The sequence below is a fragment of the Pseudochaenichthys georgianus genome, chromosome 12 (genome assembly GCF_902827115.2).
Source record: "Pseudochaenichthys georgianus chromosome 12, fPseGeo1.2, whole genome shotgun sequence".
Lineage (NCBI taxonomy): Eukaryota > Metazoa > Chordata > Actinopteri > Perciformes > Channichthyidae > Pseudochaenichthys > Pseudochaenichthys georgianus.
In genome coordinates, this window is record NC_047514.1 from 5,217,522 (window position 1) to 5,235,047 (window position 17,526).

A 17,526-nucleotide genomic window follows, 5' to 3' on the forward strand; every position below is an offset into this window, starting at 1 on the left:
AGAACGTTTTTGTAAACAGAATATAAAGTAAAAGGTGAGAGAACACAGGCCCGAGGCGACCCAGCAGAAACATTTATTAAATCGGATAACATTTTGACTTCACACTAAGCCATTACACAAAACCCCAGATTGAGACTCCAAATGGTCTTTCAGCCTAATGTCTAAAATATGGGGTTTGGTATTACAGGGCTGTAGAAAAAAATAACTCAATAAATAGCAATCTAGCACGGCTTATATTCCCCTAAAGGTTTAGTTATTCCCTTGAGTGCCACATAATAACATTGCCAGTTTGGTCCACCGTACAATCTCTGTCGGGCCTTGCAGTTGTGTATCAGGAGGCCAGCTCTGCTGAGTTGACACAGCTGTGCAACAATCCACAAACAAGCATCCTCATGGCTGTGCAAAAAGCACCTGTACAGACTGGATTTGTTAATTTATAACAGGGGGATGGCCCAATGAGAGCTGCTGCCACACCGCCAACACACCCCTGTACACTCCCCTGTACACACACCCCTGTACACACTCCCCTGTACACACACCCCTGTAAACACCCCTGTACACACTCCCCTGTACACACACCCCTGTACATACCTCCCACAGGATACTGTAGCACTCTCTCTGCTACTATGGGATGGAGAGAGGGGTTGTAAGGTCATGCCTCGTATAGCATGTAGATAACAATGTCTTACCAACGGCTGCGGCGGACTACGGTTCGAATCCAACTTACTCGTGTCGTCCCCTCTGAACAGGACTTTCAAAACAATCCTAAAGCAATAAAAACATTTTGCATGGAACAATCAATTTGTAACACTGGTAAATAAAGGATATGTATGTGAAGCAGGCAGGTAGCACTTTCAAGGTATTTGCTTTCACAATGTAGCGTAACTCTTATGAGAGAATTATGAATCCTTTCAGTTGTACCGTATAATCCAAAAACATAATAGAAGACAAAACCACTAGAAATACTTTTTGTTTTATTTATAATTAACTGAAAAGACAATTCAGACTTAACAACCATTACAGGAAATGGCAGGTATTAACCGTCGAGATAAATGTCTTTAGTTACATGTAGTCCAGAATTTCTGTCTCCATCTCGTTTTCGCTGCCCTCCGACCGCAGAAACTCGTCGTCCTCATCCTCGTCTTCGTCATCCTTGTTGTCGTTCTCTTCCTCTGAATCAGAGACTCTCCCCGGGGATATTGCAAGGCCTTTACGTCTGCGTCTCTTGGGGAGTTCGGGCATTGCTGAAGGGAGAGAAATTAACCTGGGGGAAAAACACACGATCTTTCCAGTATCAGTGAACTTTGTATATTATCAGTGAACATTGGAAACAGTAGCGGGAGGATGGAGATTGTTTTACAGATTTTCAGACACAACGTTTCAAATCGATGCTGGAACTTTTATAAAGCCATATGCTTTTTCAGAAAGAACCAGAAACCACGTCTGAACTTTACATATCTCCTTTATATAGTTTGTCTACATCCACTCACCTGCTTTGTTCATTGTGATGGACAGGTTGTAGTTCAGAGCGCTCCTCTTGGCTTTCACTTGCATATCAGATAATGAATACCCTGAAGGTGTAAAGAAAATAAACAGGGCCAGATGGACATTTCTCTTAATCTTTGATGTTAAAAATGGAAAAAACATGATAACGGGGAACTGGAAAATAACCTTCTGGTAGATAACAATGAGTTCCTTTAGTTCTTACCATGCTTGGTGCTACCGCGGATCCTGAAATCCAGTAGCTGGTATTTCTTGGACTCTTTGTTCTTCCTAGCCCAGCCTCACCCACAGACTCCTCCACGGCCCTGGCACCTGCAAGAGCATTCATTATAGTGATAAACTCTTATTTAAAAATACTCAAGCTTTTTTGTGAGAAGATTTAGACAAAAGGATTTGGTGAGACATAAAGCATATTACGTTAAACAACTGCTTTAATTTTGCTGCTTGTACTTTAGCTCACGCAGATGATAACAATAAAATACACAAATATTCTCATGTTTTCATCTCTGGTTTGCTGTCTATTTTGTAAATCTAGTTAACACACACTCTTATATTCTATAAAACAAACAAACCCATATTGCAGGTTCCATACAAATTGAATTTGTTGAATATCACTAAGTATATAGTTCAATAGGTCAAACTAAATAAAAAAAAAACAAGGAAAGATCATTTGTATTTTTCATCAATTTATTTTGTACATGGACCAATGATTACTTAATAATACAAGTAGATACAGTAGGTCCACATTGCAGCTGCACATCTGATGCACGAGGAGTTTATTCTGAGGCTGAAATGGGAAGGTTGGGTAGGACGCTGGTCCAGAAATGCACATGACGCATTCTCATCTTCTCTCTCACATAGTCTTTGTTCATATCATGATGGATCTCCACGTACTGGTATCCAGTGCTGGTGAACTGAGGCCAAGGAGTGGGCACACTCTGACCTCCTTTGTTGGGGTCCCTGTGGATACAATTGGGAAAGTGCAAAACATTTAAGACAGTTTTAGGTTTCTACTTGAATGACTAATTCAGGTCTGTTTGAATTCTGTGAATCTCCTATCTCTTGTATCTGCAGAAATGTTACCCAGTTTTGGCGAAGTTGGTCCAATAAGCGATAATGTAGCGAGAGACGTAACGGTGGCGGGGCCAGTACCCCAGTGGTGAGGAGAAAGGCTTTCCGAAAACGTACTGCAGATCATCAGCGTGGTCGGCTCCCATCCAGCTGGGGTAGGGCCTGGCAATGCCGCCCATACGGCTGGGCTCAGAGAAGAGGTAGGAGTAGGTCCGGCCGGTTCTTTGGTGAGGCAAGGAAAAAAAGGTATGTGACAATGACCACACAACAAAAAAATGCTTAGAAATCCACAAGTGCAGTTTTAAAAAGGGACAGTCGAAAATAGCACTAAAGTTTGTGAAGAGCACTTGTAATACAAAACAATTTAAGGATTTTGGAGGTTACTAGGGACATGACCAGGGACTAGGAAATCCAAATTACGATGTGGAACAAAAGGTCTTTTAAATAATAGCATCCTCCATATAAGAAGATCGTATTCTCACTTTGCGTTGGCAGCATGAAGGTGAAGGGCAGCCTGAATAGGAACCAGGAAGATGTAGTCTGTTCCGATCTCCACCACAGTTTTCTTGATGGTCTCCCAGCTGGGTTTTGAGGCCCAATTTGAGGTGTATGTGGAATAAGCATTGTCCGCACCGGCCTTGCCCTTGTCCTTAGTGTACGCAGCCAGGAGCCTCTTCACATCCTCACTGCAACCAGGTTAGAAAATTAGAAACATACTAAACAGTTCTAACCAAATGATGGTATGTTGCTCTGGGAACAGAATCTTTAAAGTGACCAAACGGCTTAAACTCACATAGGGGTGTTCACCAGAGGGGAGTTGATCGTAGGAACATCTAAACCAGTGAAGAGGTGTCCGTCCATGTTGTTGACTCCAGCGATGTAATCGATGTCAGCCATATTGTTGAACAATTTGGAAGGGTCATCAGGAATGAAGTCCCCGTCGATCACAGGAGACAGGGCCAGGTTGAATACAACGGGGTCTGACAGAGGCAGATACAATGAGACATTACCATTCAGAGTACTAACTTGTATGCCTAACGAAAGTGGAATTCTGATTTCCCTTTTTCTAGATCTTGTATTGTTTTGCTTATATATGGCATGTGCTTAAGTGTGTTGAAGTATGCATTTTAGAGAACATTAGGCAGGGTGAGGCCACTAAGTGTTTGACGACAGCTTGTTATGTTAGGGCAACACTCACTAGCCAAATTTCCATCTAAATTTTGTGCACATTTTAATCAAAACAATGCAGAAGGAGTCAGCACAACAAGATGCTTTTTCCTCTCCATTGCTCTGGTAAAAAGCACCGACATGTCTGAACAGAAAATGTAAACTGTCTGTGGAGTGCAGCTTACGGTCAGGTGAGCTGGAAATACTGAGAGAGCCTGCCAGTGTAAGAACTGCGGGATCAGTCATCTTCAAACAGGGAGCCATTTTTTCATCGGTGGGGCAGTTGACCTTAATAGCAACCTGAAGAGAAATGTAAATCATGTTAAAAAGTGGAAACGGGCAACTTGTGGTTATGCTTCAACTGTGTTGGAGCTTAACGACGGCCAACAAATATTTCTGATGTGTCAGAAATTCAACAGAACGTTCGAGAGCAGTTGAGTGGCCATTATCGGTCTACCCTGCACCCTTTACACTCCATGGCAAACAATGCAACACCAGCTTTAAATTTCAGGGAACTATTCCATATAAGAAATAAAACATGTAAGTAAAGCTTTTGTATACCTCCTCAGCAAACCTGCGGGGGTTCTTGTTGATAGCCCATGGGCAAAAGACGACACCGCTCTGGGAGATGGCTCTCTTGAAAAGCCCTTTGTTGTGGGGACTGAGAGCCTGTGTGTGGATACAAAAATGTGGTTAGATACATACGAAGGAATTTTTATTAAATGTACTATATGGGCCATTCTACCAAATTGGTGCAAAATCAGGTTGGAACAGTTTTGAAATGTTGTATGTTTTTTCCCCAAAACTTTGTCTATATATATTTTGTACCATATCTAAATTACACATATCTAGTAAAAGAACCGTACATTTTTATATCGTATTTTCAGACTGTATTGGAATGTTCTTCCTCTACCAACAATAGTCACTACCGAAACATAGTATATACACTGTAGTAAAAAAGTATTATATTAACCTGTTAAGATTGTTTTACCTTCCATTCTCTAAATAGTATTTTAACAAATATTTCTTCTATCACGATTAAATCAATGCAATTTAATTTGTAATCAAATTGCAAAGTTCAATTTATATAATTCATAAAAATCATAATGCAAACTTTCTTTGTAAAATGCATAATACTGATCATATTGATTCCAGAGTTGATGATTGTTGAAATTTAACATACATTAAACCAATCAGTATCATATCATTTTAGTTGATAATTCAATATACTTAATATTTTACAAAATATCCACTGTTTCGGTAGTGACTGCAGTATTTTGTTCTCAAAGTTGTATCATATTCCCTCAACCTCATTGCTTAATCTTAACTCAAAACATGCCTTATGTTGAAGTGTGAATGTTTGAAGCTACTGACCCAGAATCAGCACTTTAGTAACAGGCTGAAATAGAGGGGGGTGAGGCTAGAATTTGTTTGGTATTTTGAGCAAAACACTTCATAGACATGTTTTTTATATATCTGAGACCTATAATATATGCCTAACTATAGTATAATAAGAGACCTTTAAAGTAACACACTGATTTTCAGACTTTAAAACACATGTATTTCAAAATGGTGGGATTTACCTGCTTACCATTCCATTTTGTCACTACCGAAACGATCATGTCAATTACCGAAACTTAACCATATGTTTCAGTAGTGACGATTCTAGCTCAAATTGAGCATAACTAAAGAATGCTACCAAGTACATGGCTAGCATACACGTCTTTGAATAGGTTTACACATATAAGAACCTAATACTTTGCATATAACCCCGAAAAAGTTTACTTAATTGAAGATAATATGTGTTCGGTAGTGACAATTCTTAAGGTTACATGCCGATTTTCAGATATTGGAACAGATTTATATCAAAAGTATGGGATATAGCTACTTGTGGCTAAAAACCAGGCTCACCCATTGGACTAAAACCCCTTGTGTTTCGGTAGTGACATGAAAACTGGGGAAATTATTTTTTATTAAAAAATTAAACCCACAATAAATCGAAATATTCCAACTTCTGTTTGAATGTTATCATAAAGATCTTCTAAATACACCATTGAACAAAATAAAATAAAATGTTTTAAGTGTTATTTACAGAAATTGAAATTTAGATGTCAGGGTTGGGGACAGCTACTTCCCAATAGAAAGAACCCTATATAAATGATGTTGTTGTATATATTAAGCTTATCACTATATAATGTAATGCCTTATGTTTAAATAGACCATAACATATTCTTAGTAAATATCTATGTCTGAATAATTGTTTTGTTGAATAGTTTTTCTTGTCGTGGGACCGCACTTTGTACTAATTCGGTAGAATGCCCCATATATGTATTATCTATCAATCATTCCACACAATGGGGTGGACACTGACCTGGAAGTTAACACTAGCTCCACCTGCAGACTCTCCAAAGACGGTGATCCTGTCAGCGTCTCCTCCAAATGAGCGGATGTTCCTGTTCACCCAGGCAATGGCGGCGTGCTGGTCCCAGAGACCGTAGTTTCCTGACGAGAATCAAATGTTTCACTTAATAACGGAAGTTTAATGGTATGTTAAATTGGCAGGAAGGTCAACATTTATTCAGATCTGTACAATTTGTCACTTTTGAGAAAAAAAGCTGGCACCAACCAGGGAGGTCTGACTCTCCAGTGCTCAGGAAGCCCAAAGATCCCACGCGGTATCCCAGTGTCACCACGATAACATCTCCTCTGTCTGCAATCTCCTGCCCGCTGTACAGATAGTTTTCCAGGAAGTTAGCTCCCATCGAGCCTCCAGCCAGGAAGGCTCCGCCATAGATCCAGACCATGACGGGCAGACCGGTGGAAACTAAAAGACAGGGAATATTAATGCCATTCATAGAGTAGACCTAATATGGAAGACACTTTGTAGAGTTTTCTGTCTTTACCTGAGCGGCCGTGAGGAACCCAGATGTTGAGGTAAAGACAGTCCTCACTGCCTCTGGTATCAGTCATCAAAAGGTTCACCTGCATGCATCTGTTCCTGTACTCTGTGGCCTTCAGGATACCTGAGGACACACACAGTGTTAGAGCAGGGGTAGGAACATTTTAAATCAGGTTCAAGCACTTTATGTCTGTAGTTGGTAAACATTATATTGCACACAAAAAACTGAAAATACCATGATTGGTATTTTCTTGTTTGATTTGTCAGTAACTTAGTTAAAATGTTGTTAAATTACATTATTAAAAATCATCATGGACTCCTCTTTCAAAGTGGGGCTCACAGGGGGCCAAGCTCAGTGTTACAGGAGCACTGGCCCCTGTTGGCCCCCCTTTAGAGCCACCCATGCGCAGGACAGCAACAAAGGATGATAGGATGATTTTATTTAATCTAATGCACTGCTGTAGATTAAGGGATTTTAAATAAACACAACATTTTACATCTATTACACTAAACATACACAGAAGTAATACTGCTCCACTCACCATCCCAGCCTGGATGACGTTTTGGTTTCTCAAATCTTCCCGGGATGTCAGCAAAAGGAATCCCCCTGAAGACGTCCATGTGGCGGCGGAAACCAAGACGGATGTTCTTGCCCTGCACCATACCTCCATCTGTGTACACCACCCCGAGCTGCAGAAATCACACACAACATTCCTTTAATTTGTCCTTTTTTACATTGAATTGTAACAATGAAAGTTGTCACAGATATATAATTACATTTTCTCCAATAAAATATACCTATCAGTGTTTGATGATTGAAAAATGATTAATACTCCTAAAGAAGTATTAAGTGAAGACTTGAATACTATTAAAGAGATACTCAAAAGAGTGAGAATATTATAATTGTGACACTTACAGACGCGGCCGAGACCGTCTCCAGGAAAACAGCAACAGCTACCAATATCCCAAGCTTCCACATCTTGATGGTGGCAACTAGGTTACCTGAGGTTGCCTGCCACTTTTATAGAGACCCCCTCCCCTACATGACGCCTGATCAGAAGGTGTTACATAACATGTAATATTGAACCGCCCTGTGTCCGAAGCACTTTCTTTGATACATTTTAGTGATGACTTCAAACACTTGTTTAACTAAATCACAATGTTTTTATTGATCACACATAAACCTTTCTCTGTTTTCTATGACCTATGTAAAAGGATATTTGATTGGCTGAGCTTAACGTGGTTGTTACATGTTACTTGTTAGACGCTTTTATCCAAAGCGACTTACATTCTCAATACTGTGGGCAATCCCCACAGAAGCAATTTAGGGTGAAGTGTCTTGCCCAGGGACACAACGATATGCTGACTGCAGTGGGGTTTGAACCTGATCCGAACACCAAAGCACTAGGCCACTGCGCCACACGCCTCACGACAGTTGTTTTCTTATTAAATATAAAGTTGTACAACCTTAACTGCCAACATGCAAACTCCATTCATTGGACTGAGCCGAGGCGAGCCAAGAGCATGGATGTATAACGATAACTTATCCGCTGATTTGCAGACGTCTCCAAATGTACTTTCCAAATGTAAGTCAATGGGAAAAAGTGTTTTTGGGCCCAATGACCTCACATACATTTAAGTACCAGCGTTTGGCCACTATGAACATTTGCTCCAACGTCCGGCACACTTCCTGGGGACTTAGCAGAGAGCTGGAGCGCATGCTCTAAAAGCAAAGGGCCCCAGATGATCCGGGCACTTTCTAATCTACAGTCGCTCCATTTTGGGCTTGAGTATGAAGTGCCACTGAGCACAGAACTTGTTTAGCACTAAGACATATTCGTCACACCAATTGAAATTAAGTAATTGGGCCATGACTGAATCATCTTCGATTTCAATGTTGTTTTCATGCTCACTGTAGAACGTTTTTGTAAACAGAATATAAAGTAAAAGGTGAGAGAACACAGGCCCTTCACACTAATCCATTGCACAAAACCCCAGATTGAGACTCAATTCGAAATGGTATTTCTGCGTCTAAGATATGGGGTTTGGTATTATAGGGCTGTAGAGACCAAAAAAATGCAATAAATAGCAATCTAGCTATTCCCCTAAAGGTTTATTAATTCCCATATTTGTAGCCTTTATTGAACCAGGTGAAAGCCCCTTGAGATAAAAATATCTCTTTTTCAAGGGTGACCTGCATATAGTGCCATATAAGTGACCTGCATATAGTGCCATATAAGTGACCTGCATATAGTGCCATATAAGAACATTTCCTGTTTACAATCTCTGTCGGGCCTTGCAGTTGTGTATCAGGAGGCCAGCTCTGCTGAGTTGACACAGCTGTGCAACAATCCACAAACAAGCTTCCTCATGGATGTGCCAAAAGCACCTGTACAGACTGGATTTGTTAATTTTTAACAGGGCTCGCATCTCCTGTGAGCGGGACTAAGTCTCGAGGATAGGAGTCGAGGAGGGGAGTCGAGGAGGGGAGTTAGAGAAATGAGAAAGGGCCATGGAGGTGCAAGGAAGACATGAAAGACGACGACCAAACATGGAGCAAAGGAGAATACGAGACTAAATACACAGAAGGATAATCACAGGAGGAGGTAGAAACCAACCTGATCTCACCAGAATGCGTGACTCCACCACGACTTCTTAACACCACAATGCGTGGTGGAGTCACGAACTTTGTTACATTTACGTGTCGGCACCACGCAAACAACCCCAATGTAAAGTGAATGAGGCTCCTTTGTCGTGGTGCACACACGCATTCTACAACGTCCCGCAGTGAGCTTTTATTCTATAAAACGTGTTTAAAATCTACTTTATAGCTTGTAGTAACTCACGGGAGGCTTCTTTTATTTTATTTGTATTCATAATTATTTTTATTTTTTGTCAGAATGTAAAAATTACATTAGTTACGAATTTGTGTTCTCAAAAAACAGTGCATTGTGTGTAATGCAACTGTGATTTTTATTAAATTAGTTAGTTTTTAAGGAAGGCCAGAGCTTCAGCTGTGTCAAATAGATTGTTCCCTTTAGTTAACGTTATTTAAAAGATAAAGATCATGTACCCTGTATTGTATTACGAGCGTCCATTCCTATTGGATAACGGGAATTTTACACCCGGAAGTAAGTAGCCTATTCTCCTTACTGTCGATTGATTTTACAGTGATATCTGCACTACTCATCGACTAACAAACACCAAATTGTCCTTGTTAATTACACAACATTGATTGGTTTGAATTGTGTACAATGCTTTTGTATTTTCCCCCTTCGATTCGGAGAAACAAATATTTTTTCGGAGTTTTTGGACGGCAGAAGACACTACACTACCCAGAATCCTCAGCTATCGTTTGGAACTACACCATGTGCTTAGCTTGACAAACCCCTTGATCAGTCCTCAAGCTCTTTGATTGGTTGACCTCCAACTGCATTCCATATGAAAAAAAAACGTTTCGTAAAAGAGAAGATCATACTTTATTCAGCAGTGCTTGCTTTACTCTTTGAAAGTCATCACATGAATGCATTGTAATAAATGGTTTGGCTGCATTAAATATTACACATCTGTCGTAGTTATTTATTTATCTACAGAGATCGGGCTAAGAATAGACCGGAAACTATTCTTTTACCGTTCTGTTTTAATTTCACAATAAAGTTAGTAGTAATATTTTGTTTTGATATTATTGTTTTTTATTAACTTCTAGACCGCTGGGTCATGTTAAGACCATCTTTTTTTGGTTGCTATGGGTTTTTTCCATCGCTTTTGTGTTACAAATATCAAAACAATAACAAAATAATATTCGTCATAAACTAAAACGGAAACAGCAGTATATTTTATTTTGTAAATAAATGTAACACTGTAAACTTGACAGCCTTTTAACCTATGCTTTTAACCCAAACCACCTACTGGTTAAAGCACGTTATTACACGTTTAGAGTAATTGCAATGCAGGTAGATTGTGTTGCTTTTTAATGACTGTTTAAAATGCCTTTTTCTTAATGTCTTTCATTTTTGTAAAGCACTTTTGAATGTGTTATATTTTACGAAAACATTTAAATATTAAGAGTACATACAAAATAGTGGGAAAGTAGAAGGTCAATTATATAAATATAGAATAGAAAATATCAAGAAGATACTCAAATGATATCTAGAATAAAACAGTTTAGTGCCTGATAGGAGGATGTGCAAAACAGACAAACTAATAAGGCTTTATTTAAAGAAAAGTGCAGAATACGACAGTGTAATGGTGGAAGTATACACACATTGATAGATGTCTTGTAATGCACTGTTGAGGAACCTGTGACCCAAGTTTTTCATTCATTGCATAACTACACTGTTGTGTATATGATATGTCAATAAACCTTAGAAAATCTTGAAATCTTGAAAGGGATGTACAAAATAGCAATTATATACAGTCTTTAATGAACTATTAGAGAATAACGAGTAATGAATATGCTTTAAACGGATCTGCAGATAAATATTTAGTCTTCTCAAGCACCAACTATCAAATATCTCGCCTGATTGTTGGCACTTGACAATCACCTTCACTGAATTTCATTCAGGTGTAACTAAAGTCTGATTTAAGGGTTGTTTATATTTCACATCATTAATCCAAATCTGTAAAGTAACTCAAATAAATGTAGTGGAGTAAAAATACCAGGTTAACCTTAAAGAAAGCCCTCAGGATTATAAAAGACCCCATCACCCCAGCCACAAACTGTTCTGTCTGCTGCAGTCTTGCAGGCGGTACCACAGCATCCGGACTAAAACCACCAGACACAGAGACAGCTTCATCCCACAGGCTATACGATTATTAAACACCTGAACTTAGAAATAACATTAATCTGGCTGCTACTTAGAAATTATTTATCTAATATATCATATTCCTTATTGCACTATTTCACAATTTTTTCTGTGTATCTGTTTTATTGCGTAGCACTGTTGGAGGAGCCTGTGACCTAGGGGGGGGGGGGGTAGGACACGTTCGATTCCTGTTTTGAATAGTGTGCCGTCGATGGGTTTCATTCCATTTCAAAGTCCTTTTTGACACTCTGTGTAAACGTCGCGCATCCAATCACAGAGGTTGAGGACTGATCAAGGGGTTTGTCAAGCTAAGCACATGGTGTAGTCCCAAACGATAGCTGAGGATTCTGGGTAGTGTAGTGTCTTCGGCCATCCTAAAACTCCGAAAAAATCTTTGTCTCTCCGAATCGAAGGGGGAAAATACAAAAGCATTGTACACAATTCAAACCAATCAATGTTGTGTAATTAACAAGGACAATTTGGTGTTTGTTAGTCGATGAGTAGTGCAGATATTCACTGTAAAATCAATCGACAGTAAGGAGAATAGGCTACTTACTTCCGGGTGTAAAATTCTCCGTTATCCAATGGGAATGGACGCTCGTAATACAATACAGGGGACATGATCTTTATCTTTTAAATAACGTTAACTAAAGGGAACAATCTATTTGACACAGCTGAAGCTCTGGCCTTCCTTAAAAACGAACTAATTTAATAAAAATCACAGTTGCATTACACACAATGCACTGTTTTTTGAGAACACAAATTCGTAACTAATGTAATTTTTACATTCTGACGAAAAATAAAAATAATTATGAATACAAATAAAATAAAAGAAGCCTCCCGTGAGTTACTACAAGCTATAAAGTAGATTTTAAACACGTTTTATAGAATAAAAGCTCACTGCGGGACGTTGTAGAAATGCGTGTGTGCACCACGACAAAGGAGCCTCATTCACTTTACATTGGGGTTGTTTGCGTGGTGCCGACACGTAAATGTAACAAAGTTCGTGACTCCACCACGCATTGTGGTGTTAAGAAGTCGTGGTGGAGTCACGCATTCTGGTGAGATCAGGTTGGTAGAAATACAAGGGCAACAGGTGAACAGAATAGAGGTTTCTCAATACTCTAATTTTCCCCTCCTCGACTCCTCGGTCCTCCGGTAGTGACCCGGAAATGGATTTCAGCGCGCCATGTTGAAGGACATCTCATTTCTCTAAATGCACATCGAGGACCGAGCATCGAGGAGGCTCTCTGGAGGAGCTATAACCGAGGATACACGGATGGGTCCTCCACGGCTCCTCCGCGGATGCATTTCCGGGAACGGTGGAGGCGTTACGCACGGCCGGTCTACAGTGAGAAAGCAAAAGCAGAGCAGTGTGTAAAATATATATCACTCAGTATAACAGGCCTACATTACTCTCTTTATTTGTATGCTGTAGTTTAGTAGATATCTACAAACAAAGAGTCGATATTTTTCTAAGACTATTTAGTGCTTCACATAATAAAATACACAACGGCTACCTGATCATGCGTAGGTGCGTGTTGTACAGTGCGTAGATGCGGCGGACAGACGGTCACGGGTCTCACTTTGGTTTGGTGTCCTATGCTTACTTTTAATACTTGTAAATACAACTTTTGGCCCATAATTTCAATTCCCCATTTCAGCGACCAGAGAGAGGGGGGATATATCCAGGGGCGGATTTAGACAAATATTCATTGGGTGGCAAGAGGGTGGCAGGAGATTTTGAGGGGTGGCATGCCCTGGCAGAAGTATATGCTGATTTAATCGCAGTCATATCAATCAATGTTAACTTGGAAAGCCACAATATTAAGATTTTAACTCAATAACCTAGGTGACATTATTGTGGCACATCAGTAAAGCCTTACATATAAATATATAAGGTGGCAGACATAATTTAATGAATTTTAACTGAACAATAACTGAATGACTTTGTTTCACTCTTAGACCAGCAGGGGTACCAAATATATGCAGACTGCCGCAATAAGTACATTAATTAACTGTCTCATGGATGTTTGTCTGAATGAATATGATAATATTAACAATCATATTATTCCTATCAGCTGTCAATCACTGTTATGATTCACATATTCATTTAATATTGAATAAACTATATTTTTTGGAGGAGTTAATGATGAATGTTCCTGAAGATGCTTGCTCACCCTCCTTCAAATTTGAAAGACAAGTAATTACTATCATGTATCAATCAAAGGAACAGTTCAGCGCCCCACAACTTTACTGCAAACAGTTACAACTTTGACTTTACATCAGAAAAAACAAACATTAAAGAAGTGACAAACTGCATCAGTTAGGGTTAAACAAAATTGTATTCAGCTAAAACATATACATCACTGCAGCTATTATCCAGTGGAAAGTCCTTACCTACTGGCCTAGTTAAATCAAAGTGGTTACTTTTTTTTGGCTGGGCAGTGTAGTTTTACACACCGTCTTATTTGACTTTCTCAGGACTTAAAACTGTTTTTTGGGGGCAGACCCCCACAAAGAAAAAGAATATATATACATACAAGGTCATCATCAGTTTTTTATGCTCATCGATTCATCGGTCGAGCATTCGACCTATTACTGCCGCATTCAGAGCACATGGTGTAGTCCAAACGATAGCTGGTGTAGTTCAAACGATAGCTGGGGATTCTGGGTAGTGTAGTGTCTTCTGCCATCCTTTACTCCGAAAAAATATTTGTTTCTCCGAATCGAAAGGGAAAAATACAAAAGCATTGCACACAATTTAAACCAATCAATGTTGTGTAATTAACAAGGATAATCTGGTGTTTTTTAGTCGATGAGTAGTGCAGATATCACTGTAAAATCAATCGACAGTAAGGGGAATACTTACTTCCGGGTGTACAATTCTCCGTTATCCAATGAGAATGGACGCTCACATTGCCTTTAAGGGCAGCTGACACAAACGAATGCCGTGCTTCCATGAGCGTCCATAGAAGCATATGGACATCCCGGAAAGCTGAAAATGGACACTAAGGCCCCCCCCCTTGCGTTGAAAATAGACGCTAAGGCCCCCCCCCTTGCGTTGGAAAAAGCCGACACAGGGGACTTGACATAACGTCAACATAGGCCGACCTGGGAGTGAGGATGTGTTGGTATGTGAAACGTCGCTGGAGACAAGTTCAGTACATTTCTGATCTATTTTGGAAGCGTTGGCTGCGATAATACCTGCTCGATATTTTTCTAAGACTATTTAGTGCTTCACATAATAAAATACACAACGGCTACCTGATCATGCGTAGGTGCGTGTTGTACAGTGCGTAGATGCGGCGGACAGACGGTCACGGGTCTCACTTTGGTTTGGTGTCCTATGCTTACTTTTAATACTTGTAAATACAACTTTTGGCCCATAATTTCAATTCCCCATTTCAGCGACCAGAGAGAGGGGGGATATATCCAGGGGCGGATTTAGACAAATATTCATTGGGTGGCAAGAGGGTGGCAGGAGATTTTGAGGGGTGGCATGCCCTGGCAGAAGTATATGCTGATTTAATCGCAGTCATATCAATCAATGTTAACTTGGAAAGCCACAATATTAAGATTTTAACTCAATAACCTAGGTGACATTATTGTGGCACATCAGTAAAGCCTTACATATAAATATATAAGGTGGCAGACATAATTTAATGAATTTTAACTGAACAATAACTGAATGACTTTGTTTCACTCTTAGACCAGCAGGGGTACCAAATATATGCAGACTGCCGCAATAAGTACATTAATTAACTGTCTCATGGATGTTTGTCTGAATGAATATGATAATATTAACAATCATATTATTCCTATCAGCTGTCAATCACTGTTATGATTCACATATTCATTTAATATTGAATAAACTATATTTTTTGGAGGAGTTAATGATGAATGTTCCTGAAGATGCTTGCTCACCCTCCTTCAAATTTGAAAGACAAGTAATTACTATCATGTATCAATCAAAGGAACAGTTCAGCGCCCCACAACTTTACTGCAAACAGTTACAACCTTGACTTTACATCAGAAAAAACAAACATTAAAGAAGTGACAAACTGCATCAGTTAGGGTTAAACAAAATTGTATTCAGCTAAAACATATACATCACTGCAGCTATTATCCAGTGGAAAGTCCTTACCTACTGGCCTAGTTAAATCAAAGTGGTTACTTTTTTTTGGCTGGGCAGTGTAGTTTTACACACCGTCTTATTTGACTTTCTCAGGACTTAAAACTGTTTTTTGGGGGCAGACCCCCACAAAGAAAAAGAATATATATACATACAAGGTCATCATCAGTTTTTTATGCTCATCGATTCATCGGTCGAGCATTCGACCTATTACTGCCGCATTCAGAGCACATGGTGTAGTCCAAACGATAGCTGGTGTAGTTCAAACGATAGCTGGGGATTCTGGGTAGTGTAGTGTCTTCTGCCATCCTTTACTCCGAAAAAATATTTGTTTCTCCGAATCGAAAGGGAAAAATACAAAAGCATTGCACACAATTTAAACCAATCAATGTTGTGTAATTAACAAGGATAATCTGGTGTTTTTTAGTCGATGAGTAGTGCAGATATCACTGTAAAATCAATCGACAGTAAGGGGAATACTTACTTCCGGGTGTACAATTCTCCGTTATCCAATGAGAATGGACGCTCACATTGCCTTTAAGGGCAGCTGACACAAACGAATGCCGTGCTTCCATGAGCGTCCATAGAAGCATATGGACATCCCGGAAAGCTGAAAATGGACACTAAGGCCCCCCCCCTTGCGTTGAAAATAGACGCTAAGGCCCCCCCCCTTGCGTTGGAAAAAGCCGACACAGGGGACTTGACATAACGTCAACATAGGCCGACCTGGGAGTGAGGATGTGTTGGTATGTGAAACGTCGCTGGAGACAAGTTCAGTACATTTCTGATCTATTTTGGAAGCGTTGGCTGCGATAATACCTGCTGTTGCTACAAGAGAGGCAAAAGTGGAACCAAAGGAAAAGGAATATAGTCGCTGGTGATATTGTAGTCATCATGGATTCCTCAGCTCCCCGCGGTTCCTGGCCTCTTGGCAAAGTATTGGAGGTTTTTCCTGACAAAGGAGGACTGGTGCGCTGTGTAAAGCTACAGACCAAGACCAACATTATTGTGCAACCTATTACTAAACTAAGTTTAGTACAGGAAGTGTAGGATGTGCATTTCTTTGTATTGAAAACTGATTTTTACATTTGGCTCCTTAATTGTTTTCAATTGATACCTGTACTATCAATTAGGGGCTGGTGTGTAGGAGCCAATTAACTGTGGGTATAAAGGTAGGAACATATGTGTGTTGGTGAAAGGTTCCGCCGGAAGGCCCATACAGTTTTTGAACACACACGGAGAACACACACACACACACGGAGCACACACACAAACACGAGATTAAAAACAAAGCAAAAGGTATTGTGTAAACCATAAATATCGTGTGGTGAATGAAACAAAGAAACCAGTAAAAAAGGGAAATAAATGGACTTTTCGAACTGGAAACGTTGGTTCTGACTTTTATTCAATGTCAATTACACCCACCAAGCGGATCCTCAGAGGCTTAAAGCTTTAGCTTAGCCTCTACAATAATAATAGCTTGGATTTATATAGCGCCTTTCATGAGACCCAAGGTCGCTTTACAAAGAAGAACAGGGCAAAACAAACATAAGAAAACAAAAGGCAGTCAGACAACCAGTCAGACAGACAAACCAACAAATAGATTAGGGGCCAAAGGCCTTAGTAAACAGATTCCAGAGGGTGGGGGCTGCCACGCTGAAGGCTCTGTCCCCGAAGGTTCGCAGGTTGGTGCGGGGGGTGGTAAGCAGGCCAGAGTCTGAAGACCGCAGGTTCCGGGGTGGGGCATGTGGGCGGAGGAGGTCCGATAAGTACTGGGGGGCATGGGCATTGAGGGACTTGTAGGTAAGGAGGAGGATTTTGTATGATATGCGGGACTTGACAGGCAACCAGTGGAGGTGGATGAGGGTGGGAGTGATGTGCTGCCACGACTTTGTATTTGTGAGCACCCTAGCAGCACAGTTTTGAACATACTGGAGCCTGTCCAG

General features: G+C 40.1%; 1 protein-coding gene across 1 annotated transcript; it reads right to left on the reverse strand.

Moving 5' to 3' along the window:
* Window positions 1-2,262: 2,262 nt before the first annotated feature.
* Window positions 2,263-7,619, reverse strand: LOC117456416 (bile salt-activated lipase-like). The gene is made up of 11 exons (XM_034096300.1): window positions 7,557-7,619; window positions 7,183-7,330; window positions 6,645-6,764; window positions 6,368-6,565; window positions 6,113-6,243; window positions 4,303-4,410; window positions 3,927-4,041; window positions 3,368-3,554; window positions 3,057-3,260; window positions 2,587-2,796; window positions 2,263-2,463 (listed from the first exon to the last, which is right to left on the reverse strand). The coding sequence occupies exons 1-11, from the start codon at window positions 7,617-7,619 to the stop codon at window positions 2,280-2,282; spliced, it is 1,668 nt and encodes a 555-aa protein (XP_033952191.1). The 3' UTR covers window positions 2,263-2,279.
* Between the last annotated feature and the right edge of the window lie 9,907 nt (window positions 7,620-17,526).